Here is a 26,722-nt window from a genome sequence, read left to right as displayed (position 1 = left end):
TGATGAACCTTTGGTTTGACCCAATAAGGCTCTTCTTATGTTATTATGCTTGTATATGATTTTCATTGCATAGCTGCAAAATTCTGCTTTTCTCAGTGAGTTTTATAACTATACTTTCTAATAGAGTAAGTGATGAGGTGCTGTGGCTCAGAACCACTATAGCACTTTGCAACTCTTGGGTCTTTGCTGTCCTAGATTTTTTGCAAACCAAAGCACAGGCTTTGGCATGTGCAGAAGTTCAGTCCTAGAGATGGCCTATAACTGAAATAGATTTCCTGTAGACACAAAATGGAGAAAATTATTTCGTACATCAGACCCAATAAAGGAAGAGTAATAATCAGCATGAATTCAGAAGCAGGAGGTCTTGCCAGATCAACCTTGTTTTTGAGAATGTTGTCAGAAAACGTGCCATAATATTAGTGTAAATAAGTCATAGTAGTTAACAGCAGAGGAGAACAAATAACTCTGCACCGTTGATGGTTTAATTGGAAAACATCGTCTTTACAAGGGGTAATGAGATATTGTTCCTGTTCTTTGTGGCTATGACAACACTTAATATATGCAGGTATTTTAGAAGGTAAAGAATTGGTGAGTATGTTGCTCTATTTACATGCTAGGGAAAAGTGTTGATAAATCTACTTTTACGTATATTTGGAGTCGGGGAAAAAAATCACTCTGGTTACCCTCTTCTCCCCCTCTCACCAGGTTCCTCTATAACTAGGTAGGCCTCCTGGGCCTACCTAAATACCCAGTGGTCCAGTGGGGGAGACGTTAGGATAGGAGCATGGTCCCCTTCCTCCTGTCCAGCCATTTTGGAGGTGCCAGGAGGAGGGAAAGGAGTGAGGAGGTTATCCTAAATTCACTCGTTTATCTTATGTGGGCCCTGTCTGAAGCTTATGTGAGTGCAGGCAATATTCAGTTTTTCCCCTGCACTGCCCCTGATATGCCCACTTTTTATGGGGCCGGTTGGAGCTGATATTCAGTGACACTGCTTGGGTTAGTGCCACTGAATATCAGCAGTTAGCTGCTGATAGGTGATTTAAGTGGGCCAGAGCCCTGAATATCAGCACCACAATGTTTTAAACCAGGGGTCTCCAAAGTACAGCCTGCAATATGATTTTATGCAGCCTGCAGAAGAATTGTGCGGAAATGTGCCAATTGGACTAATTTTCCAATGAGAATCCGCAAAAACAAAACAAAATGGGGTGTTGATAGATTTCAAATGCATTAATTAAAATTGTGTTCAAAATATATTGATATTCCATATTATGTTAATATTAATATTATTTATCCCTTCTTCTAATAATAGATGTATCTCACTACAAACTATAGTACATACGCTGTCATACAAGCATTTTCACACCTTCAATGGTAGTGCAGAGAAGACTAGGGGTCTCAAGTGCTCACAGTCAAGGTTTGAGCTTCATCTCATTACCAGTGACTTATGTTGTAAGCTATCATCGGTCCCGTCTAAATTCTCTTTACCAATGAATGGTGACTTTATATAAATATATTATTCTATTATTTTGTCTTTTTTTCTTTATATAATATAAATATTTTGTCTTTATATGCGTGTAAAAATAAATGCTGGATTTTATAAATCAGTCTTATATCTTTAAATTGAACTTCAAAATTACTTAGCTTTTTTTCTCTCCCTTTTAAAGCCTACGGAAGATCTCCGTTTCGCTCCCACTTATTTGCACGGGGCTTCGTCAGGAACTTGCCAACAAGGCTACTGTAAAAAAGCAAAAACTAACTTAAATTCTAATTTACATAAACATGGGTTCAACTTACTAAGACCTAATCTCCTTTATAATCTATTCTTAATCTTGCTTGTAATTGACGAAACTACCGGGCGGAACTTGTGGTTCACCATACTACCTTGAGGTGATCAAATTAATTTTGCATTTCTTTCCTCTATCTTTGGTTTAACTTACAAACACTTTATTTTATATTATATACTACCGAGCAACTACCTTTGCCTGCTGCTGGAAATTAACGGGAGAGTGTAACCTCTTATTCAGAACATCCCAAAGAAACAACATTAATCATATCTAAGAATAACGAATATATCATTACCTTTATATCCCTTCGGTTACGTTAAGTAATTTCTATGCTGCCGGGAAACTCATTCTTCCCTATATGCTCGCAATTCTAAGGGCAGAGAATGAACCCGACATTCAAAGACCAGACTTTTTATTCCAACAACAGCGTCTGTCGTCACTTCCGGGAGAACATTCAACTGCGAAAACTCCGCCTCTGTTCTTCTGTTCACGAACACATATGAGGAATTAAACTCTGACCCTACTACACAATTAAAAGTTAAAATATTATCTTTAACCCAGGAGGGTTTTGACGAAGGGTTTGTAACAAAACGGGAGTTTCAATTTCTAAATAAACATTTCAGCACCATACCTTGGATTTATTTAGTACCCAAGATCCATAAGAATTTATATAAACCTCCAGGTCGACCTATTATATCATCTATTAATTCTATCTTAGAGCCCCTGTCTCAATATGTAGACTACTTTTTAAAACCAATAGTCACACAAAGTAGTTCCTATATTAAAGACACAAGTCAGTTTCTACTGTGGTCCCGCACGATAAATCTGGCAGATAAACCTTCTATGTTGGTTACACTGGATGTAGTGTCCCTGTATACGTCTCTTCCTCAAGATAAATGTTTAACTATTGTGCGCAAAGCACTTGATGCTCAAAGGGCCTGTCCACATCAAAGCCCCACTGGTTTCATTATGGAGCTACTGAAGTTAGCTTTAACACAGAATTTTTTTACCGATGGCCAGAAACTATTCTTACAAAAGAAAGGGGTGGCCATGGGTGCCACATGTGCCCCTTCCGTAGCCAACCTGTACATGATAGATTACGAGGAAACATTTCTAACATCGCATCAATGGGTCACATGTATAGCAGGTTGGAAGAGGTACATTGACGACATCTTTATGATTTGGCAGGGGACTCAAGACCAACTTTTAGATTTTATAGAATGGCTTAACAGTAGAGATGAGAATATTCAATTTACATATAGTCATTCCATTGCAGGGATTAACTTCTTGGATACATGGGTGACTATTGTAGAGGATCATCTTGAGTCTAAATTATATGTAAAACCCACAGATGTCACGAGCTTGCTACAATATGACAGTTGTCATCCCCCGGCCCTCAAAAATAGTCTTCCTTTAGCCCAGTTTCTACGCTTTAGGCGTGTTTGCACTCATGTTACTGACTTTAAAATGTCAGCAAATAGATTAACAAAAAATTTAAAACATCGAGGGTATCCAGGAAGAATATTAAAAAATGCGTATCGTAGGGCCAAATACAACCATCCTGAATGGCTTTTACAATCAGCAAATAAATCTGATACTGATCAAGAATTTCAAACATTTGTACTTAGGTACAATGCAGAATCAGACTATATAGCCACTATTATTAAAAACCATTGGAGAATAGTACAGAGTAGCCCTTGCTTTAAAGATAATAAATTACGTTTAACCTACACCAGAGCAAGAAATCTCAGAGAACATCTTAGGTTGAAACCAGATTCTAAACCAACGTTCAATTATCAGGGTTTTCATTCAAAATGTAGTAAATGTCAGATCTGCCCATTGACTATAGAAGGTGACACTTTTGTTAACCCTCTGAACCAAAAACAGTATAAATTACGTCACCTTACCACGTGTAAATCGGACAACATAGTATATGTGATCCAATGTCCATGCCAAAAAATATACGTGGGTAAAACGATTAGGCAGTTCAATACTCGAATGGCGGAGCATAAGTCCTGTTTGAAGCTAGGTAGGAAAGAGGCTCCGCTGGTGTCACACTGCGTGCAGTATAACCACAAGTTCAATCAATTAAAATGTATGATAATTGACAGAGTAGAGGCGTCAGTAAGAGGAGGAGATAGAGGTAGAAAATTAGTGCAAACAGAACAGAGATGGATAGATCGTTTGGGGAGCTTACAGCCTAGAGGTTTAAATGTTGCCATAAATTGGCAAACTTTCTTTTAAATTTCTTAAAATAAACAAGCTAAAAACAATAAGCAACAAAATATTAGCATTTTAAAAACCAATACCCCAGGTTCAGAAGAACAGAGGCGGAGTTTTCGCAGTTGAATGTTCTCCCGGAAGTGACGACAGACGCTGTTGTTGGAATAAAAAGTCTGGTCTTTGAATGTCGGGTTCATTCTCTGCCCTTAGAATTGCGAGCATATAGGGAAGAATGAGTTTCCCGGCAGCATAGAAATTACTTAACGTAACCGAAGGGATATAAAGGTAATGATATATTCGTTATTCTTAGATATGATTAATGTTGTTTCTTTGGGATGTTCTGAATAAGAGGTTACACTCTCCCGTTAATTTCCAGCAGCAGGCAAAGGTAGTTGCTCGGTAGTATATAATATAAAATAAAGTGTTTGTAAGTTAAACCAAAGATAGAGGAAAGAAATGCAAAATTAATTTGATCACCTCAAGGTAGTATGGTGAACCACAAGTTCCGCCCGGTAGTTTCGTCAATTACAAGCGAGATTAAGAATAGATTATAAAGGAGATTAGGTCTTAGTAAGTTGAACCCATGTTTATGTAAATTAGAATTTAAATTAGTTTTTGCTTTTTTACAGTAGCCTTGTTGGCAAGTTCCTGACGAAGCCCCGTGCAAATAAGTGGGAGCGAAACGGAGATCTTCCGTAGGCTTTAAAAGGGAGAGAAAAAAAGCTAAGTAATTTTGAAGTTCAATTTAAAGATATAAGACTGATTTATAAAATCCAGCATTTATTTTTACACGCATATAAAGACAAAATATTTATATTATATAAAGAAAAAAAGACAAAATAATAGAATAATATATTTATATAAAGTCACCATTCATTGGTAAAGAGAATTTAGACGGGACCGATGATAGCTTACGACATAAGTCACTGGTAATGAGATGAAGCTCAAACCTTGACTGTGAGCACTTGAGACCCCTAGTCTTCTCTGCACTACCATTGAAGGTGTGAAAATGCTTGTATGACAGCGTATGTACTATAGTTTGTAGTGAAATATTAATATTATTCACAACTTTATTTAATACTGAATCGCAATTGTATACTTTCCGGTATTTTTTTGTACTTGTTCGGCCTTGATCAACAGTGTCAATTTGCGGTGTTGTAGGTAGCTCTGACGCTGTGACTAATCTTTAAATTGAATCTGGAAGTTCGTTACTAGTCGTTACAGTTAATTGTCTGTAAAAATACTTGCAGTGGAAATTTGCTTGTAAATTTATCTCCATTTTTGGGACAACGTATCTTTGCGAACAAACTTCCTCCTGAACGAAATATATCAAGTCAAAATACAGGGCAAATGTATCTGATGAACATTTGAAGTCGCTGCTTGTAATTAGCGTTTCAAAATTTGAGCCTCAGTTTAATAAGATTTTAAAAACACAAAAACAGTTCAGTGTTCTCCCCAGAAATTTTTTCCAGCCAGGTGGCATGAAAAAGTAGCCGGGTTGGGCGGGGAAATTTGGTAGTGGAGAAAATTAAATGTATACTATTTTTATTAGTTAATTATTATTATTTTCCAATGCTCGATATGACTTCCTTTTTTAAGGTTTGACACTTGTGCCAGAATATTTTTACTAAATCTAAGAAGTATCCAATTCTAGAAGTGAATAATTAGATATTCACCCTCTTTCAAATGGTATAGAGGTTTAAAAAAGGGAAATGTGTTAATGAAGTCATTAGGTTCAGTCTAACCATTTATTACTGCATGAATTTAAACAACTAAAAAAAAAAAAGATAAATATAGCTCATCCAGTCATACAAGAAATGGCTGTACAACACCTGCTGTACAACACCTCTAATAATGTTTTGATCACTAGGTTCCTTCCTGAGGTCTCACTGAGGATATAAAATAGATGCTATCCCCACTTCCAGACCTCTTCCACATAATTTAGGGAGAGGTGTTACTGAGCCTTGAAGGGCACCTGTGTGATTGATCTTTATCTGCTTTTTTATTTTGCTATAGTGCAAAGTAAGAGCTAGGGCAAAACGGTATAGGTAAAGATGCAGGTAATAATTAGCAATGTATTAAAAATATTTTATTTTTATTTGCTTATAATGTCATTTGAAAGCTGCTTGATGATAATACAACTTTAATTTAATTCTTTATAATGTGTGTGTCTGTGTGTTGGGGGGGACAACACCTACGTCAACAGTAAAGTTAGAACAGGGTCATTAAATCCAGTGGTGTACCTAGTATATATGACAGCCAGTGCTAATTATTTTTTTAACAACCCCCTCCTCTATATAAAAAAAGATATTTTTAGTAATAATCCATGAGTCACACAATAAGGGTGCATCTAGGAAAAGGCAGCATCTTAAACACTGCAGTGAGCACTAGAACACCAACACACGCATTGGAAAACTAAACAAACCAGATCCTACAGTCAATTGATCCTGTAGTCGATGTTAACAGAAAGCCATGTCCTTTTCATACACACAGAACACAGATACACCCTCGCCCAATATGGAATAATCACAAACTAAAAATAGAAATATGTAGTCAAAAGTTAAACTGAGCCAAGAAACCAGACTCTGCATACAATGCAACACCACAGAAACAGTGACACATGTCCCCTAATACTGTGCAAAATATAAAGACAGTAGATGTAAATTTGAAAAAAAACTTCTACATAACAGTCACCACTTTACAAATTAACAAATAGAAATAAAACAAATAATGAGAAATATGAAAATACCATTTTATTGGACTAATCCATTTTTCAATTAGCTTTCAGAGGCCAAATCTTTCTTCAAGACAGTACAGTAAACAGCTGTTATGGTATCCTGTCCTGATCTGAGGAAAGGGGTTTAGTCCCCCCCCCAAATTGCCTTTTTCCATTTCCTATTGATAAATTTTTTTTTTTTTTTTAAATATCTTTATTCGTTTTTACATTATGCAAACAAGTGTACAATAATTCAAGTCATACTATACATTCTTCACTCTACATTCATTTTATACCATAAACTATCTCCCCTCCCTCCCTTTCCATATATTACCCCCTATTGATAAATTTTAATCAATACAGTTACAATACTACTTGATTCTACGTAAAGCAAAAAAAATATTTTTTTTTCTACCTTTTGTCGTTTCTGCTTTAGTCATCTTCTCTTCACTCTCTTCTTTCTATTCAGCATTTGTCCTCGCTCCCTTCCAGGCAACATCTGTCCTCTCTCTTTGCCCCTTCCACCCAGCCTCTACCCTCTCTCTACCCCTTCCATCTACTGTCCACCCTATCTCTGCCCCTTGCATCCACTGTCCACCCTTTCTGCCTTTTCCATCCAGTGTCTGCTCTCTCTCTGTTCCATATGGTATCTTCCCTCTTTCTATGTCTCTTCAATAAACTCTATATCCTGTGCCCTTTCTCTCCTTTGTACATGATTTATTTCAGCTTCAACCCCTCTCCATTTTTTGTCTCCACCCTTCCCCTATGCTCTGGCATCTCTCTCTTCTCCTTTCCTTCCTTGCCACTCCATCCCATGGTCTGACATCTCTATCTCCTTCCCTTCTCTCCCCCCCTGTCCAGTATCTGCCTCTCTCTTTCTCTCCGTCTTTCTTCTGTGAGGAGATCATGTTGATCTTGAACACTGAATAATTCTTCCATATTCCCCATATCACTGAACTGTAGTCTGGTCCAGCAGACTGCTTTGGCACCATTACATGCATCAGCTTTCCACACAGAATGCCACAAGTCTCTATTTCTTGTGCTGTGTTTACATCTGCCAGCAGCAGAAACTTGTGAGACAGATCCCTTGGCAATACTACACTTCGGAGCCCTTTGACTATCTGGTTCTGTATGGCTGCAGGCTTTAAAGCTCTGTTTACTGGAGGAGACTGTCCAGCATACATAGTTGCATCACTCTTAAGGATCTGATCAGAGATTACATTAGACAAGGTGGTATTTTTAGGCATGTAAAAACAGGACATGTTCTCCTCAATCTGCTCAGATGCCCTTTAATGTTCGTCTGATCTCGGGCTAAATCTTGCCTCCTGAGCTAATCTTCAAAGGAGAGCGGAGTGAGAGCAATATCGGCAGTAACATCTGTTTTGGGCCGCATGTTGTGCAGGGCTGGACTAAGGCAAGTTGTAAGCTTCCTTCCATCGCTGATCTATCTTCCATAAGTCAGCAACGGAGGGAAGCTTACAACTCGCTGCTCTTGCTTGCTTCGGGCCTTCCTCGTTGCCGGGTCCTGCCTTTACGGAAACAGAAAGTAGGCAGGACCCGGCAGCGAGGAAAGCCCGATGCAAGCAAGAGCAAGTTGTAAGCTGACCTGTCTTCTATAGCGAATCCATTCTCCGGGGTGTGTGCATGCCGACTTCCCTTCTCTTCCCCCCTCGGGATGTGACTTCCGGTTTCGGAGGGAAGCAGCATGCATGTTAGAGCCCCGCCGGGGAGCATGGGTTCAAGTCGCTTGCTGGCATTAAAAACTAAAAAAAAAAAAAAGTCAGGCTCTTGCGATTCAGGCTGTGCCAAGTCAGCCCGGTAAATCTCCAAGCCGGTGAAAAGGTTTTTTTAAAAATGTTGAGCAGAAGGCGGCAGCAGCAGCAGGATTGCGATCGAGATTACAGCCGGGCGCTCATCTAAATTAGCTGGGCGAAGCACCCGGCTGAAAGGCCCTGGGGAGAACACTGCAGTTCTATCATTCACATTAATGGTTTTATTATAATTTGTGATAAAAATATGTGAATTTGTTTGTAGTGTTCGTCACCATTAATATATGATAATTTAATATCACATACTCTGTAATTAGTTTATAAAATTTTCTGCTTTCAATAAAACTCATAGATCTAGAGTTATTTATCTTTTTTTTAAAGCTATGACCTGCTGAAAAGTGCTAAAGTACCCAATGTAGCACTCATGGAAAAAAGTTTGGAGACCCCTGTTTTAGACCATTATGTAGCAAGTGCTATTAAGCAATAAGAAGGCGGCTAGACTGGCAAATGTCTAGTCTTTCTTCACCCTGATTAACCATGTAGCTATTAGCCCAATATTCTTTTTTAGGGCTGTGAGTGAACTGAATTGAGGAAATACCTTGGTGGTTATAACTAAAAAGAGCTGCTTTATTACAGAGCATACTAAAGAGCCATTCCTTCTGGCAGTGCAGAATGACCGTTTGAGGGCCATGCCAGCAAGCTTCCTGCCTCCCTCATCAGTGAACAAACAAGGTACATAAAGCAAGTCTCTCAGGAGAGCCACGATACCTGTGCTACCTATTATATTAAGCACAGAAAGCTCTACAGATACTTTAGAGCTAGAATGGAGGATTAGCCTAATGGTTAGTGTAGTGGCCTGAGCATTAGGGTATCTGAGTTTCATTCCCACTGCAGCTCCTTGTTACACCGGGCAAGTCCATTGCTCCAAGTATAAAATAAGTACCTGTATATAATAAATAAATCACTTTGATTGTAATTACAGAAAGTATATAAAATCTCCTCTCCTTTCCCTTTTATGGATTCAAGGCACAATAGTTAGGAATAGTTGGATTCAGATATAAATGCCCTTTCCTATGATACTATTTTATTTGGTACATCTATGAAATTAAAGAGTCCAATTTCAGCAAATAATAATAAACTTTTACTAATACTGACGGGGGTTGCCATTCAACATATTACTGGAAATTGGAAGGAAACATAAGAAACATAAGAAATGCCTCTGCTGGGTCAGACCCGAGGTCCATCGTGCCCAGCAGTCCGCTAACGCGGTGGCCCAACAGGTCCAGGACCTGTGCAGTAATCTTCCATCTAAACTTAATTATACCTTTTGGTGGAATTCAGTCTGTCATATTTATAAAATGAAGAGAGTGCTTGCTATACAGCAAGGAAATTATCATAATTTTAAAAAGATTTGGGGGCCATTGATTACATAGTCTAATGATCAGACACCTTAAACACCTTTTTATTATATAAGAATATAAGTAGGGTGGGATTGGGATATATGATATTTGTATTAATTGGTTTATTCCTAATGGATGGGATGGGTGGGGGAGGGGTTCTTTTTATGCTTTGGTGATTATAAATAAGAATGTCAAGTGATTTGTAAAATTCTTGATTGAATATTATACACTTGTTGTAAGATATGAAAACGAATAAAGATTTAAAAAAAAAAGAAATACATTGCAGGCATGGAACAGTCTCTTATTTGGGCATTCCATCACTGTGTTTCTAATCTAGTTAAAGCTCCAACTGTTTCTTATCTTATTCTTAGAAGTATATAATTCCTACTGAAAATAGTGGTAAAATAGGCCACTCATTTTGGAAATTGATAATTAGAAGTACTTTAGTTTAGGACCAGTCCCTAACCAGAAGATCAGTATTTATAGTCTGGTATAAACTACATTTGTATGGTATTGGCCTGCCTATAAGAGTGGGTAGTGCTAGGAATGTTTCTTCTTTTTATGAAAGTTGAAGAAAATTAGTTTATCAAGATATCATTTTAGCCTGGCACACAGGTAGATTCATTTTTTTCTGGGTTCTATCTTAAATCTAGGTGTGTTGCTCTTGGGAGATGCATACAATATGAGGCACCCTCTGACAGGAGGAGGAATGAGTGTTGTGCTGAATGACATTAAAATATGGAGAAGCTTATTACAGGAAATCCCTGACCTCTATGAGGATTCAGCTATACTCCAGGTGAGCCATGAAGACTAGTGGTTGAATGACACCCAAGCTGAGCCATTCCTTGGGAAAAAAAAAGCCAATGGTATTTGGGATGCTCAAGATGCCTTCTCTAAGCAACTGTCTGCAAGCAGATCAGTAGTTAGTGTTCTCATTTTTTTTTCTATTTTTTTTGTTTCATACATGTTATTCCTTATACATCATCAAAACAACATTTTTTTTAAAAGATGGGCTTTTAAAAGGCTTTTTCTAGTGGACGCAAGAAGCAAGATCAATGAGGGGAGGGAGGTTATAATTGTACAATTTGGAACACCCCTTCAAAGCAGCTTACTCCAGATAGATTGTCTTCCTCTTTTTCTCCACAGACAAGCAGGGGAAATGTAAGCAAACTGTGTGGTGATGTCATCTGACAAATCCTGTTATCCAAAACTTTCCTCTTGCTGAAGAAAAATTTTTTTTTTTAAATATTTCTTTATTCATTTTTTAAAATATGGAAACAAGTGTACAATAAATCAAATCATAATATACATTATCCCAGGACAAGCAGGCAGGTATTCTCACTAGTGGGGTGATGTCATCCGACAGAGCCCCAATACGGACATCTTGCAAGCATGTCTTGCTTGAAGAAACTCAGAAGTTTCGAGATGCCCGCACCGCGCATGCGCCAGTGCCTTCCCGCCCGATGCTCCGGGCGTGTCTCCTCAGTTCTTTTTCTTCCGCGGAGCTGAGAAGTCTATCTTCAATTTGCGCCCATTGAATCTCTTTTTTTGCCTTCTTTTTTGCCGCGGGTTGAGTTCTTTTGGCTCTCCTGTGCATTTATTTCTTTCTTTGATTTCTTGGAATTCTACTTGAAATTCTACAGTCATCTTATACTATAAATTACCTCCCATCCCTCCCTTTCCAAATATACTTATAATTGCCTATCACATTTTTCATAAAACCCACCCACCCACCCACCCACATATACATACTAAATGGGGATAAATACAATTATTTATTATAGTAATTTATTAATGGTCCCCACACATCTTTAAATTTCTTAAAATAACCTTTTCTAACCGCCAATGTTTTTTCCATTTCATACACATGACACACCAAATTCCACCAGAAACAGTAGTTTAACTCTCTATAGTCTTTCCAATTGTATGTTATTTGTTGGATGGCAACTCCTGTAAAAACATTAACAGCTTATTATTATTCGAGGAGATTTGACTTTTGGCCCTCATAGACATACCAAACAAAACTGTATCATATGACAGGGCCACATGATTCTCTAACATACAATTTATTTGACCCCAGATCAATTTCCAAAAATTATTAATAAGAGGACAATAAAATAATAAATGATCTAGAGTTCCAGCCTCAAGATGACAATGCCAACATCTATTAGTCTTAGAGCAATCCAATTTTTGTAAACGAACAGGGGTCCAGAGTGCTCTATGCAACAGGAAAAACCACGTTTGCCTCATAGACGCAGACATTGTACATCTTATCCTCCAAGACCAAATACGTGGCCATTGAGATGCATTAATTTGATGCTTAATCTCAATGCTCCAAATATCTCTAAGTACAGTCCTTGGTTTTTTGTTTAAATAGCCAGATAATGTTTTGTACCACTGTGCGGCCTGGTGACCCTGAAAGTCTGCCTGAAAGCATAAGAATTCCAAAGTAAATTGAGTATTTAAGGACTTCCATTCAGGGAACCCTGCCTGAATGGCCTGCTTCGAATGCAATTGAAGAAAAATTTTTAACTTTTCTTGGATTAGATTTATTGATTTTATATACTGCATTTAGTACAAAAATACAATAAAGATACAACTCCACTCTGCTCTAATGCACTGTCTCTCTGGGGGGGCATCATGGGATATCAGGAGTGGCCCAGAAGACAACATTACCTCTTTTGCACCTGCCAGTCTGTTTGCTTCCCCGGTTTATCTTGTTTATGAGAAGCAGTTAGAAGATTATTCAAGCCAACGTACCCCTGAAAAACTGTTTAAGGCATGAAGCTGGAAGTCACCCAAGTACCAGGAAGCAAGCTTGATTGCCAGACCATTTTGCAGTTCTGCAATGCCTTCACCAAGGAATCAATAACCCTTCCAGTGCACCAGGTCCTGCAAGATCGTTAGTTCAGCATCTGGCAGACAACCTTCTCTATTGTTGCTACTTCAAGATGCCTGGAGCTTCAAATATAAAGTATATAAAGGCTCTAACCATGACCAGCTGCAGCTGTCACATCATTCCATGGTCTCAGAAAGTGTAGTTAAAAAAATAAATAATTATTAAAACCCTCCCCCCCACAATCCAAGTTCCAGATTAATATGTTGCCAGGCAAAGATGAAAGAACTTTGGGCTCCTTTTGCTAAGCTGCGTTAGGGCATTAATGCATGGAATAGCATGCGCTGAATTTCCCCGCGTTCTAGACCTTAACGCTAGCATTGAGCTGGCGTTAGTTCTAGCCGCGTAGTACACGGTAATATCCTGCGTGCGCTAAAAACGCTAGCACACCTTAGTAAAAAGAGCCCTTAGTAGGTAAAAAAAAAAAAAAAGTTACTAGGAAGCTGTTCTCAGCTTGATGATTGCAACTCACTACATTGTTGGTGGAGGGGTGTGCAGACCTCCTTCCCATATCTGCCACATACCCAAGAATATACTTGTCACCTGATTTGGTCTATCTATGAACAACTAAGATGCTGTGGGCCATTGCAGTTACCATCAGTGCACATTGCCTGGCTTGGGTTAGAGCAGTGTTTTTCAACTTCTTCAAGTCAAGTACCCTCTCTAACTGCTTGTTTTACAAAGCCGCACAACAGCCCCAAAGCCCTTTAAATCTCTATGAGCTTCGGGGCCATTACCGTGCAACAGCCACTAGCGCAGCTTTGTAAAACAGGCCCTAAGTCTAACAAATATCAAATGAGTACCCTTGACCACTAATCATCCAAGCTCTGCCCCTGACCCCAATCCCATCATATTAGTACTAATTATAATGTAATTTCTTCCATTCATTTTTCATATACACACAATGTAATCTTTTTAACATTACATAATGGTAACCACAAAATTAAACTACACAAAGCACACTGTACGCAGAGAAATATGCTATGTCACCCCAGTAACAGCTACAGAAAAATAGAAAAATATTTCCCTGTAAATGTTTTGTCTCCTATCATGGGAGTAAATATATTTTCTTTGAACCTGCCCAATTAGGTTTTTTCCTGGAAGGTAAAAGGAATCTCTACACAGCCCGATTGAAACAGGTTACTTATGCGGTATTAATTTATGGATAGGATAATATCACAATACTCTGCTCTATTTCCTAATTTTTTAATTTTCTTTGGTATATGTCCCCTTTCCCGAGGGGCTTTATTCATTTTGTTTCTTCTCCTCAGATTGTGGACTGTATTAGATGGTTTTTTTCTTTCATTGTTTACTTTTTGGTCCTTAGTTTTTAACTAAGTGAGCTTATACTTTTGTATTGCCTTTAACATCTTTGTAAATGGGATGTATTAAAATGATAAATAAAAATGGGGGCGTGGCTTAACGCGAACACGAATGGACGTGTAATCGCAAAGCTCCTCTTCATCTAGGCAATAGAAGATAAAAAATATTATTCCCTTCTTGAAAATTTCATCAAAAAATAATTATTACTGATGTTGATATTACCCTCTTAAGCCTGAAGTTGAAGTCTGTGAAAATAACAGCTGAAAAAAGTCAGAGTGCCTGACATCAAATCGCCGACATCAAAAAAAGCTGAGGGAAGGTAATTGAAACTTTATACCGGCTTTTATCTGTGCTGAAACGGCGAGGCAGTGAGTGAAGGCTGATAAAAATTTAAATTGGCCAACGAAGGAAAAGTTTAAAAATTGGGCATTGAGAAAGAGAGACTGGCAGCGAGAGAAATTAAAGAGGGATAGAACTGTGGCGGTTTGAAGCAGACCTCTCTTGCCCGCGCTGAACAGAGACCCTGAGGGCAAAGAATCGGCGAATTTTCTCTTTACTGAAACAGCAGGAGATTGAGGAGGAGGTTTGCTGGAACAGTTAAAAAAAAAAAAAAAAAACGATCTTGTTGTGAGGCTGCTATCAGTTGATTTATGTGGCGGTTTGATTTCTCCTGCCGGCGCTGATTCGGAGCCTTTTCATGTTGATTTTTTTTCATGATAATTACATGTTAACTTCAAACATCTAACGGAACAATATTTCCTTTATCCGCCGAAATTTAATTGAAATCTGAGGGAAGGAGTCAGGAAGGCGCCTTTCTCTTCAGTGCTGGGGCGGTTTGTTATCGAGTGCAGACGGAGGAAAATAAAAGGAACTAAAAATTTTGTCGGAAGAACTGACAGTGGTGGAAAGATCACCGAAGGAAGAGGAATACTGCCAGGACTGCACTGAAGCCCTAGGAGAAAGGGTTTGTTTCCTTTATGATGATTTTTCATGCAGAATATTGAATCTCTCTAAGTTTTCTTTGATGAACTGTAAGATACAGCCCACATAGAGAAAAGAGAAAGGTGAGGTCAATTTCTGATGATTTTAAGGGGATGACATTAGAAAAGAGGTGAAAGGTGGTGAAAAATTGAAGAGAGATCGATTTTGATATAAGATCGTTAATAACTGACTGTTAGAACTGTGGCAGTTTTAAAGCTGTACTTCCCTGCTCGTGCTGAACTGAGAACAAGAAGACAAAGAATCGGCAATTTTTTCTCTCTTTTACTGAAACGGTAAGAGATTGAGGACAGGATATTAAAAAAAAAAAAAAAAAAAATTGTAAACTTGGCTTCCTATAGCTGATTTCTATAGAATTTAAAGCTGTGTACTTATATTACCTTTCTCTATTTGACTGAGACAAAACTTGAGAGTGAATGAGTCAGAAACGGAGAGTGCCTTTCTATACTGGAGTGATACGATACTGAGAGATAGGTGATAAATAATTCAAAGAGAGCTTGAAAGTCTGGAACTATCTAAATACAAAGAAAGAAGGAATTTCCCCCTTTGAAATATGGTTTTTCTTCTCTCAGTCTGACATTGGGGGATATAACTGAAAGGAGAGGAAAAAAAAACTGTTAATAAAATTCCTGCTGTCAAAGTTAAAATGAAATCCTGAGAGAAAAAAGGATTATTCTCTATTATTGATTGGAAAGTCAATGTGAAGAGAATTGCCAAAACTGAAACAAAACATAACAAAGGAGAATTAAAGAAAATTGATATTTCCTCAACTTTTCTCAGTGCTAGAACAACGCAACACTGGTATAATAAAATATCAAAGACAGATTACTAAAAATTGTGACTGAAAGAGATTTTAAGATTCCTAACAAACCTGAAGAAATAAAAACCACGGAAAAAAGAAACAACAGCATGGCAAGTACCAGACAAAACAAAAATGAGGCTGGCACGTCAGCAAAAAGACAAAAACAAGATCAAATAACACCAAGCAAGATACCACTTCCTGCTGAAGAACCTGACATATTGAGTAAAGCAGAAGTTATGGAAGAACTAAGACAAATTAAGCAAATGCTTAAGGAAACAGTAACCAATATGTCTGAAATGAAAGAAGAAATATTAAACATTCACAGACAAATGGAAAGTAATAACAAAAGAACAACTGAACTAGAATCTAAAATGGAGATCATAGAAAGCGAAACAAACAGATGCAAAAATGATAGTCTGGAATTAAACAAATTGAAAGATCAACTGGAAGACTATGAGAATAGAGGAAGAAGGAAAAACATTAAACTTTTTGGAATACAAGAAAATTTAGAGGGAAAAAATACTATTCTTTTTCTAGAAAATTTAATTCCAAAAATATTACAACTGGACTTGAAACAACCACTAGAAATAGAAAGGGCGCATAGGATCCCAGTTAAAAACACAGAAAATAAAGACAGGCCAAGACCAATAATTTTCAAAATGCTTAGATACCAACAAGCATTAGAAATATTAAATGCTGCAAAGAAAGACAAAAATCTAAATTATAAAGGATCTAGAATATGGTTCTTACCGGACTTTGCCAAAAACACAGCAAATAAAAGAAAGAGACTATTAGACATGAGACCTCAACTAAAAGAAAAAGGTTTTAAATATGGTCTATATTATCCGGCGAAAATGAGAGTATCATCTGGAGATAAATCCTTGTATTTCGAGGATCCAGAAAAACTAAAAGCTTTTCTTTCTAAACCAGAACCTATGATATTTTAACATAAAATTTTAAGATGGGTTTTGATGACTTTATGAAATAATTATAAAAGTATGAAATATTGAAATATCTGAAATGAAATGTTATGAAAATATGACTAAAGATATTAAAGGTTAATATAAATAGATAGAAGGGGAATTTGATTGAATATTGAATGTCTAGAGGGGAGGAGAATGTTTGGATTACAGTTCCAATGTGTATCCTTAAGCAGCCATTGTATTGGGTGGGAAAGGGAGGGAAAAGGAGAATATTTACTAGAATGATTAAGGAAAAAATAAACAAGGGATTAGATACTTTAGGGGTAAATATGTGTGTCGTGAAAAACAATTTTTGGATTCTAAATATGAAAGAAGAGGAGAAAAAGATCATAATGAGAAATATTAAAATGTATAATGTCTTTTAAGATATATTCTATTAATGTCAATGGTCTGAATCACGTAATAAAAAGGAAAAAAGTATTAACATTTTTAAAAAAGCAAAATGCGGATATTTACTGTCTGCAGGAGACCCATCTTAGTATAAAGGAATCACAGAAACTATCGGGTGGGTGGGTAAAGGAATGTTTTTTTGCTCCAGCAGAGGGTAAAAAAGCAGGGGTAGCAATTCTTATAAATAAAAAATGTACGGCCAAGTTTAAGGTAAAAAATTCAGATCCACATGGAAGATGGATACATATTGATATAAGTATGGGAAATGATACCCTGACGTTGTTCAATATATATGCCCCTAATTCGAATCAATCAGAATTTTTTAAAAAATTACAGAATATGTTGTTACCACTGGCTGCTTCTAATTTAGTGGTGGCTGGAGATTTTAATGCTGTAATGGATCCATTATTGGATAAAAAACCAGGTAAAAGTATAAAATCTTTAGGTTTAGATAATTTGATTCAATCATGTGATTTGAAAGATATATGGCGTATTCTTCATTTTAATGATCAGGAATTTACATTTTGTTCACAGGTTCATAAATCATTTTCAAGAATAGATTATATTTTTGTTTCAACAAATAAAGTGCAACAGGTGATTAAAGCTTCCATAGATCCTATTATTATTTCGGATCATGCGAGAGTATGGATAGAATTACAATTAGATCAATTAGAGATTGGTAGACCTCTTTGGAGATTTGATAATACATTGCTTGTGGATGACAAATTTTTAGAAAATTTTAAAACACAAATTAACGATTTCTTTCAAATAAATTTAGTGGAGGATACATCTATAGAGAATGTATGGGATGCATTTAAAGCAACTATGAGGGGTAATATTATATCATATTCAGCTTTTATTAGGAAACAGATTAAAATACAATTTATAGAATTAGAAAAAGAAATAAAAATATTAGAAGCTAAATTGGTAAGTAAATGGGAAAATGAAGTTTTGCAAGCTCTTTTGAAAGCAAAAGGTAAATATAATGAATTAACTTCAAAAATGATAAGAAGAGATTTGTTTTCCAAGCAAACAATGTATTATGGAAATTCTAATAAAGCGGGGAGACTATTGGCAAATTATCTTAAAGCAAAAAAAAGGAAAACTAATATTAATGGAATAAAAGATGATAATGGTATAATAACAAATCAAACAAATATAATATTAAAACAATTTTTAAAATTTTATAAGGACCTATATTCTTCCGAGCCTTATTTGGAGAGACAAAAAGATGGAAAAAACTTTTTAGATTTAATCAATGGACCTAAGGTTCCTGATCATATAAAACGGAGTTTAGATGAACCTATATCATTAAAAGAATTAGAAACAGCATTGAGATCTCTTAGAGTTGGATCCGCTCCAGGTGGTGATGGTTATACAGTAGAATTTTATAAAACATTTCAAAATGTCCTTTCCCCATATCTACTAAATTTATATCAGACACAACTTATAAAAAGTAATATTAAAGGTACTATGGCTGAATCAATAATAATTGTTTTGCCTAAGCCAAATAAAGATCCTACTTTGGTCTCAAACTACAGGCCTATATCTTTGATAAATGTTGATAATAAACTTTTGGCAAAAATTTTGGCTTTGAGATTAGCCAAAGCTCTCCCACATATTATAGATATGCATCAAACGGGTTTCGTTGCTAAAAGACATTCCTCTAATAACTCTAGATTATTGTTTCACATGTTAAACTTGTCAAAAAAAATAGATGAACCAGCTTTTACAGTTTCATTAGATGCTGAAAAAGCATTTGATAGAGTAGAATGGAATTTTATGTATCAGGCTTTAGAATGGTTTGGTATAGGTTCTGGATTTATACAAATGGTAAAAACATTGTATAGCTTCCCGATTGCAAGATTAAATATTAATAATAAGATATCTGATGGATTTCAATTGCAGAGGGGAGTTAGACAAGGTTGTCCTTTATCTCCTTTGTTATTTGATGTTGTATTAGAACCCTTATTGTTAGCAATACAGCAAACGAGGGAGATACAAGGTATTCCATATTCAGATATGGAATATAAAATTTCAGCTTATGCTGATGATATTTTGCTTTATTTGAGAAATCCAGAGTCTACCTTATCTTCTTTATTGGAATTAATTGATAAGTTTGGCAAATTTTCAGGTTATAAAATTAATTGGAATAAATCTGAAATTATACCTTTAAATATTTATTGTGCAAAAGGATTATTTGACACTTTTCCATTCATATGGAAAGAAGAAGGATTTAAATATCTTGGTATTCAAGTTAAAAATACAATTGAAGATACTGTAAAAGAAAATGAAAAATATGTATTAAAAAAAGTTACGGAGTTATGTGAGCAATGGAACCCATTACATATTTCTTGGTGGGGAAGAGTTCAAACTATTAAAATGATGATGTTACCTGTAGTTTGTTACCAAATGAGTATGATACCTATTTATTTTCAGGGGTCCTTTTATAAAATCTTTTATAACATCTTAACAAAATTTCTTTGGCTTGGTAAAACACCTAGAATAGCTTTAGTAACCTTGCAAAAATCAATTAAGGAGGGAGGGGTAAATTTTCCAAATTTCTATAGGTACCATCAAGCCTATATTCTACGTCAGGGTATGTATTGGATCCTCCCAGAACTTATAGATAATGCACCAGATTGGTTATATTTGGAATGGCGCCTTATGTTTCCCCTAAATTTAGTTCACCTTCCAAGTATTAACATGCCTAGAAGATACAGAGAAAATAAAATTTTAATGGATACTTGGAAAACACTGAGATTTATAAGTAAATTAACACCTATACCAATAAATAAATCAACTAATCAATCTATATGGATAAACTCCAAGATCAAAATTGGCGGAACACAAATCCTTTGGAAGAACTGGATTATTGCAGGCATTAGATCTTTAGATGATGTTATTTCAGAAGGTAAACTGCTGGAATTTCCACAATTGCAATATAGATTTGGTTTAAATAAAACACAAAATTTTAAATGGTTGCAATTGAAGCAGGCCATTCAGGTTGGGTTCCCTGAATGGAAAACATTGAATAATCAATATAGTTTAAAGTTCTTATGTTTTCAAGCAGACTTCCTAGGACATCAAGCCGCATTGTGGTATAAATTAATATCTGGATATTTGAATAAAAAACCAAAAAATGGTCTAAGAGATATTTGGAGCATTGAGATTAAGCATCAAATTAATGCATCTCAATGGCCACTAATTTGGTCTTGGAGAATGAAATGTACAATGTCAGCATCTATGAGACAAACTTGGTTCTTTTTATTACATAGAGCTTTTTGGACCCCTACACGTTTGCAAAAATTAGACAATTCTAAGTCTAATAAATGCTGGCATTGTAATCTGGAACCAGGGACATTAGATCACTTACTTTATCATTGTCCCTACATTAAAACTTTTTGGAATTCAATTTGGCCACAAATTAATAAATTAATGGAAAATCATATAGCAATATCATATGATACGATATTATTTGGAATGATGATGAGGAAAAATAGTCAAATTTCATCAGAAAACAACAAGCTTTTATTAATTATGACAGGGGTTGCCATTCAACATATAACCAATAATTGGAAAAATCATAATAACCTAAATCATACATTTTGGTGGAATACAATATGTCATATATATAAAATGGAAAGAACAATAGCAATACAAAGAAGGACATATACTAAATTCATAAAAATATGGGGGCCATTGACAAAATACTGCAATGAATAAATATTAAGATTTCTCTGCTTCTTTTCTTCTTTTAAGTATCTTTTTTATGACGCACATAGAGGGGGGGTAATGAAAATAATTTTTACAAAATATGTTATAATATGTTATACAATATATATGAATGAAAAATAATAAAAGGGTGGGGGGAGGGAGAAGGGATAAAAATATATTTAGAATAGGATGTATTAAATACAAAAATGATATTGTGTATTTATCAATTGTAATTTAATATTTTGTACATTTTATGTAAAATTTGAAAATTAAAAATATTATATTAAAGTAATAAAAGGGTGGGGGGAGGGTGAGGGGGAAAATCAAATTTAGATATATAATGTATTAGATATAAAAGTGATACTATGTATTTATCAATTGTATTTTAATATTTTGTACACTTTATGTAAAATTTGAAAATAAAAAATAATGGGGAAAAAAAAAAAAAGATAAATAAAAAAAAAAAAAAAGAAAAATAGACAAATATAGTGCAAAATATAGACAATAGATATGAATTCTCAAAACTGACACATTTCAATAACTAAATTGAAAACAAAATCATTTCCCTACCTTTGTTGTCTGGTGATTTTATTTTTCTAATCATCCTTTCAAGTCTCTGGTTACACTTTCATCTGGTTTTGCTCTTAACTGTGTTTCCAGAGCCTTATCCATTGGCTGTTTTTCTTCTCTTCTTTTTTTTTTCTAAAGTCTCCATCTGGCTGAAAACCCCTCGATTTGGCTCAAAATCAACTAGGATGGACTCCTCAGGCTGTTCTGCCCCTATATCATGACAGTTTTCAGCTGGATGGTCAGCTGAGGAGCAGGAGCCTCAGGCTTGGCTTCCTCCAAGTCCTCTAGGGCTGGGGAACTACAGGGGATATGAGCGGTAGGGATAAAAAACATTCTGGAGACCACAAACAGCATAGACACGAAACACATGTGCGTGGATGCTGCGGAGCCCAAGAGAAGCCAGTCTGAGTTCCTGCAGGAGTCAAAATCGAGCCCTTAAACGTCGAGTTCAACTTGAAAAAATCTTCGGGGGGTATGGATCTTTCCTCAGCTAAAGCCTCGATCCTGATTGTGCCCTCGACTTCGACTCTGTTTAAGTCTTCTGTGGGGCTCAAACCTTCCACCTCGACTTCAGCCTCATTAAAACCTTCCTCGATGGGGAAATCCTCATCCTCGGGAAAGTCTGCTAAATCATCTCCTGAAGGGCCATTATCCTGTGTCTCCATCAGGTAAGATATCTAAGCCAACTCTTCCAGAGTTATAGCCCATGCCAACTTTAGAATCAGTGGTTCCGAGACTGTCCAAGAAAAGGGTCTCGAAATCGAGGCAACACTCTTCCTCCAGGTCGTCTTCCTTGGAATCCATAGCCACACTAACTATACCAGCTTCAGTGGTCTTGGTGCTGGCTTTATAGAATATGTTGGAAACTATTCTGCATCAGGAGTTTGGTAATGTGTTTCCCAAATTAACTCCTGCCTCGATTCTGCTTTCTGCAGTCCAGCCTGAGCACTCAGCAGTAATACAAGGAGTCGCATCCTTGAGAGTGCCTCGAGTCCAACCTACACACTCTGTCCAAGGAGTCAAGTCCTTAAGAGTACCTCGAGATCAGTCTGAACACTCTTTACAAGGAGCTGAGTCCTTGCAAATGTCTCAACCTTGCTCTTCAACTTCCAGCCCTACCTCTCAGCATAAGGTATTACCCTTTTATCCCAGGACAAGCAGGCAGCATATTCTCCACATGTGGGTGACGTCATCCACGGAGCCCCGTCATGACAGCTTTCAGGCAAATTTGATTGAAGATCTTGAAGTTTGCTAGTGCTGCACTGCGCATGCGCGTGTGCCTTCCCACTCAAGCTAGGGGACGCATCTCCTCAGCGTGGCCTCAGTTCTTAGTTTTCCGCGGAGCCAGAAAGCCCTGTCTCTCTTCTCTGCATCGAATCTAAGTGCCTTCTTGCACCACAGCTTCTTTTCGTGTTTTATTTGATTGGGAGTCGCTGTGCAGCATGTTTTTCAACTTTGTTTTTTTCTCGGAATGACTTCGACCGGGGGACTCCGGTTTTTCAGTCTGACCGTCTGGCCTCGTGCGGCCGCGGCAATATTTTTTCCCTATGTCTCAGCCTGTTACCGGGTTTAAAAAGTGCTCGCAGTGTGGTCGGGTGATCTCGATTACCGACCCACACCGTTGGTATATCTTGTGCCTGGGCTCCGACCACCCTACCGACTCTTGCCCGCGTTGTGCCATTCTCCAGCCCCGGGCTCTTTGGTGTAGGCAGGCTAGGATCACTGAGCTCTTTGGTGCAATAGAACAGCCGGTTGAGAAGACCTCGATCCCGACATCAACCCTGGCCTCGGCCTCGAAGGTCTCGGCCCCGAGCAAATCACCCTCGGATTCAAAGGCCTTGACTGCTCCAGCTGCTAAAGCCTCGGCCTCGGGTAAGTCTCCTCTTCCTCCTTCAGGTTGAGCTCCGCTACCAAAGAAGCCTTCCATGGAGTCTCTGGCACCCCAGGCAGTGAGTGCAGTCCTGCCGGCCTCTACGAGACCTCCTCCAAAGTGTGTCTCTCGTTGGAGCGCACTGCTGCACCAGTCCGGCCAGATCCATTGGTCTCGATGCCGATGTTTGAGGACATGCTTAAGATGATCCTGACCATGCAGATCTCCTCAGTTCTGACCCAACTTGCCCCGACCTCGCTCCTGTCGAGTCGAGGTTTCCCGAGACAAGCATCGCCGGTCTCGCCAGTATTCTTGAAATCTGCTATTTATCATTGAGCACAGATTTCGAGAATACCCACTCGATTATCAACTGGTGCAGTAGAACATTTTGATTTATCATTACACAACAGATAAGTGTTGGCTTTCTGCACTTTATTAACTGCACTTATTCAATTGTTAATATGAATTTAAGAAAGAAAATATAAGAAAGTATAAAAATATAAATTAAAACATTTTTTGGATAGGATGGAGGTTTTTTGATCAATAATAGATATTCATCACCACAATATTCTTAGGGAGAACAATACATGTTCCCTAAGTGGTGAATCTTAGATCTTTTTCTCCATTTAGGTTATAATTCTCCAGTATCAACTTGTGGTGGTACTTGTAGCTTGGAGGTCACCCATATGTTGAGAATATGCTGCCTGCTTGTCCTGGGATAAAGTACAGTTACTTACCGTAACAGGTGTTATCCAGGGACAGCAGACAGATATTCTCACAACCCACCCACCTCCCCTGATGGGCTTCTTAGCTAGCTATCTGAACTAAGGAGACGCGCACTCTACATCAGGCAGGAAGGCACTTGCGCATGCCCGGTGCGGCAGTCGCAAACTTTCTAAAAGTTCTTCTAGCAAGTCTGCTTGTTAAGTTGTCCGCATCGGGACTCAGTGGATGACGTCACCCATATGTTGAGAATATCTGCCTGCTGTCCCTGGATAACACCTGTTAAGGTAAGTAACTGTGCTTTTTATGACAAAGTCACCACAGTAGCTTATGTGAACAGACAGGAAGGTACCAGAAGTGCCCTATTACGCGGCAGCTCATCTTCAGGTGCTCTCCTCAGCCCACATAGTGGGAGTGGAAAACAATCAGGCCAACTTTCTTAGCTGACAGACTCTAGACCAGGGGTGGGCAACTCCGGTCCTCGAGGGTCAAAATCCAGTCGGGTTTTCAGGATTTCCCCAATGAATATGCATTGAAAGCAGTGCATACAAATAGATCTCATGCATATTCATTGGGGAAATCCTGAAAACCCGACTGGATTTCAGCCCTGGAGGACCAGAGTTGCCCACCTCTGCTCTAGACCCAGCGGAGTGGTCACTGTCCCAAAGAGCTTTCAATCTCATTGTGCAATGCTGGGGAAAAATGGCGATGGATTTGATGGCTTCAGCCAAGAATGCAAAGGCGAATCGCTTCTACAGCCAAAGAGGTGAAAGGTTGGATGTATTGATTCAGTCCTGGCCTTTGGAAGTTTCAAGTTTAAATTTATTTGATATACTGCAAATAAAACCATTGTTAGTCTAAGCGGTTTACAATAATAATATATTAAAAACAAAAAATTAAAAAGATATAACAAGAGAGGCAATAAACTAAAACAAAAATACAACCAACATACAAAGAAAAATGGGTACAAAGGGTATAAAGAAAGGGAAGGTTACAATAAAAACAAACAAATGGGGAAGGGAAGGAGTGCATCAAAAGGGAAGGGAAGTCACAGTGAAATTCTGCCCAAACAATTAACGATATAAGCTAAGAAGTCAGGAAGAAAGGGTGATCCATAGCATGAGTAAAGTAAGGAAAAGATCAAGAGCAAAAAGCCAAAGAAAAATAATATGACTTCAATTGCACCTTAAAAGTCGCAAAAGATTTTTCAATGCGGAGGTAGTAGGGTAAGGAATTCCAAAGGGTGGTAGCCTTAACGGAGAAAGAGGAAGAGCTATGAAAATCGAGAAATAATTGCCGAAATGAAGGACAATAAGTAACTGTTGCTGAGATGAACATAATGTTCTTTGTGGTGAATATGGGATCAGAAAACTGTATAGGAAAGAAGGAAGACCACTAGATAGTATATGGTGAGTGAGAATGTTGTATTTGAAAATAATATGATAAGACATGGCCCTTCCGTTGTGTTGAATAGAACTCCCAGGTATTCCAATAATTGGGACAGAACTAGTTGGCTCTTTCAAAAATTTATAGCCCAGCATCTGAAAGACCTGGACCACTTGAGTCACTGTCTGTTCTTCCTCCAAGAACGACAGAGCTCTGATCAGCCAGTTGTCCGGGTATAGATGCACTCGCAATCTTGCCCTGTGGAGATGTGCTGCTACCACCTCCATCACTTTGGTGAACGTGCGGGGTGCTGCTGCCAGACCAAAAGGGAGTGCCAAGAACTGATAATGTTTCTCCAGCACATGGAATCTCAGGAACCTCCTGTGCTCCTGAAACATGAGACTATGCAGACAGACTTCCATCAAGTCTAGGGAAGCTAGAAATTCCCCCGGAACTACCACTGTGATTACTTGACTGCACTGTTTTCATGTGAAAGAAAGGAACCATTATGGCCTCATTGACATGTGTGAGATCTAGGATGGGTCTCCAAACTTCTGAGCTTTTCTTGGGCACTATAGAGTATCTGCCCAATCCCAAAAGAGCGACAGGATACTGGTCAGCTTTGGCAGTGCCGCTGATGTGCCCTGGGAGCCCAAGCCCCCTTGCATAACTCCTGGCTCACTTCCAGACTTCATATGCATATCCAGGCTATTCCAATAAACTCTCCATACCAAATTAGTGAATTCAGGAGAAAAAGTTTTACTAGGCAGCATTGAGTCCCCTCTAATAATAATAACAGTTTATATACCACAGGACCATGAAGTTTTATGCGGTTTACAATGATTAAAAGATGCTACAGATTGAGTAGAATTAACAAGGTTAAGGGTTAGTGATTAACAGCTCTAGAGATCAGTTGTTGTGGACTAAGACTGTATAGGTCAGTTACCTAAATACTTCAGGAACAGATATGTTTTTAGGTGTTTCCTAAATTCCCCATAAGTAGTAGGCATAAGCAGTTGTTCCAGATCTTTACCCCATAATGCTGCCTGATGTGAGAAAAGATGTTGATGATGTCTTTTAAATTTACATCCTCTAACCGGTGGAGAAACAAAATTCAGATGTGAGCTTCTCTTATGTCTGTTGGTTGTGAAAGAGAAAAGGTCAGTTATAT

The 26,722-nt window shown here is 37.6% G+C and overlaps 1 protein-coding gene across 1 annotated transcript in view; it reads left to right on the top strand.

The window, feature by feature from the left end:
• The window catches only part of SQLE (squalene epoxidase), an 86,383-nt gene that overhangs the window by 50,896 nt on the left and 8,765 nt on the right, over positions 1-26,722 (top strand). Inside the window, exons 7-8 of the mRNA XM_033929606.1 lie at positions 9,129-9,224; positions 10,546-10,688. Of these exons, the coding sequence (XP_033785497.1) occupies positions 9,129-9,224; positions 10,546-10,688 (239 nt within the window). The remainder of the gene's footprint in view (positions 1-9,128; positions 9,225-10,545; positions 10,689-26,722) is intronic.

Source organism: Geotrypetes seraphini, chromosome 2 (assembly GCF_902459505.1).
Source record: "Geotrypetes seraphini chromosome 2, aGeoSer1.1, whole genome shotgun sequence".
NCBI lineage: Eukaryota > Metazoa > Chordata > Amphibia > Gymnophiona > Dermophiidae > Geotrypetes > Geotrypetes seraphini.
The sequence above is the reverse complement of the archived record's forward strand: the minus strand, read 5'-3'. Positions and strand labels throughout refer to the sequence as shown.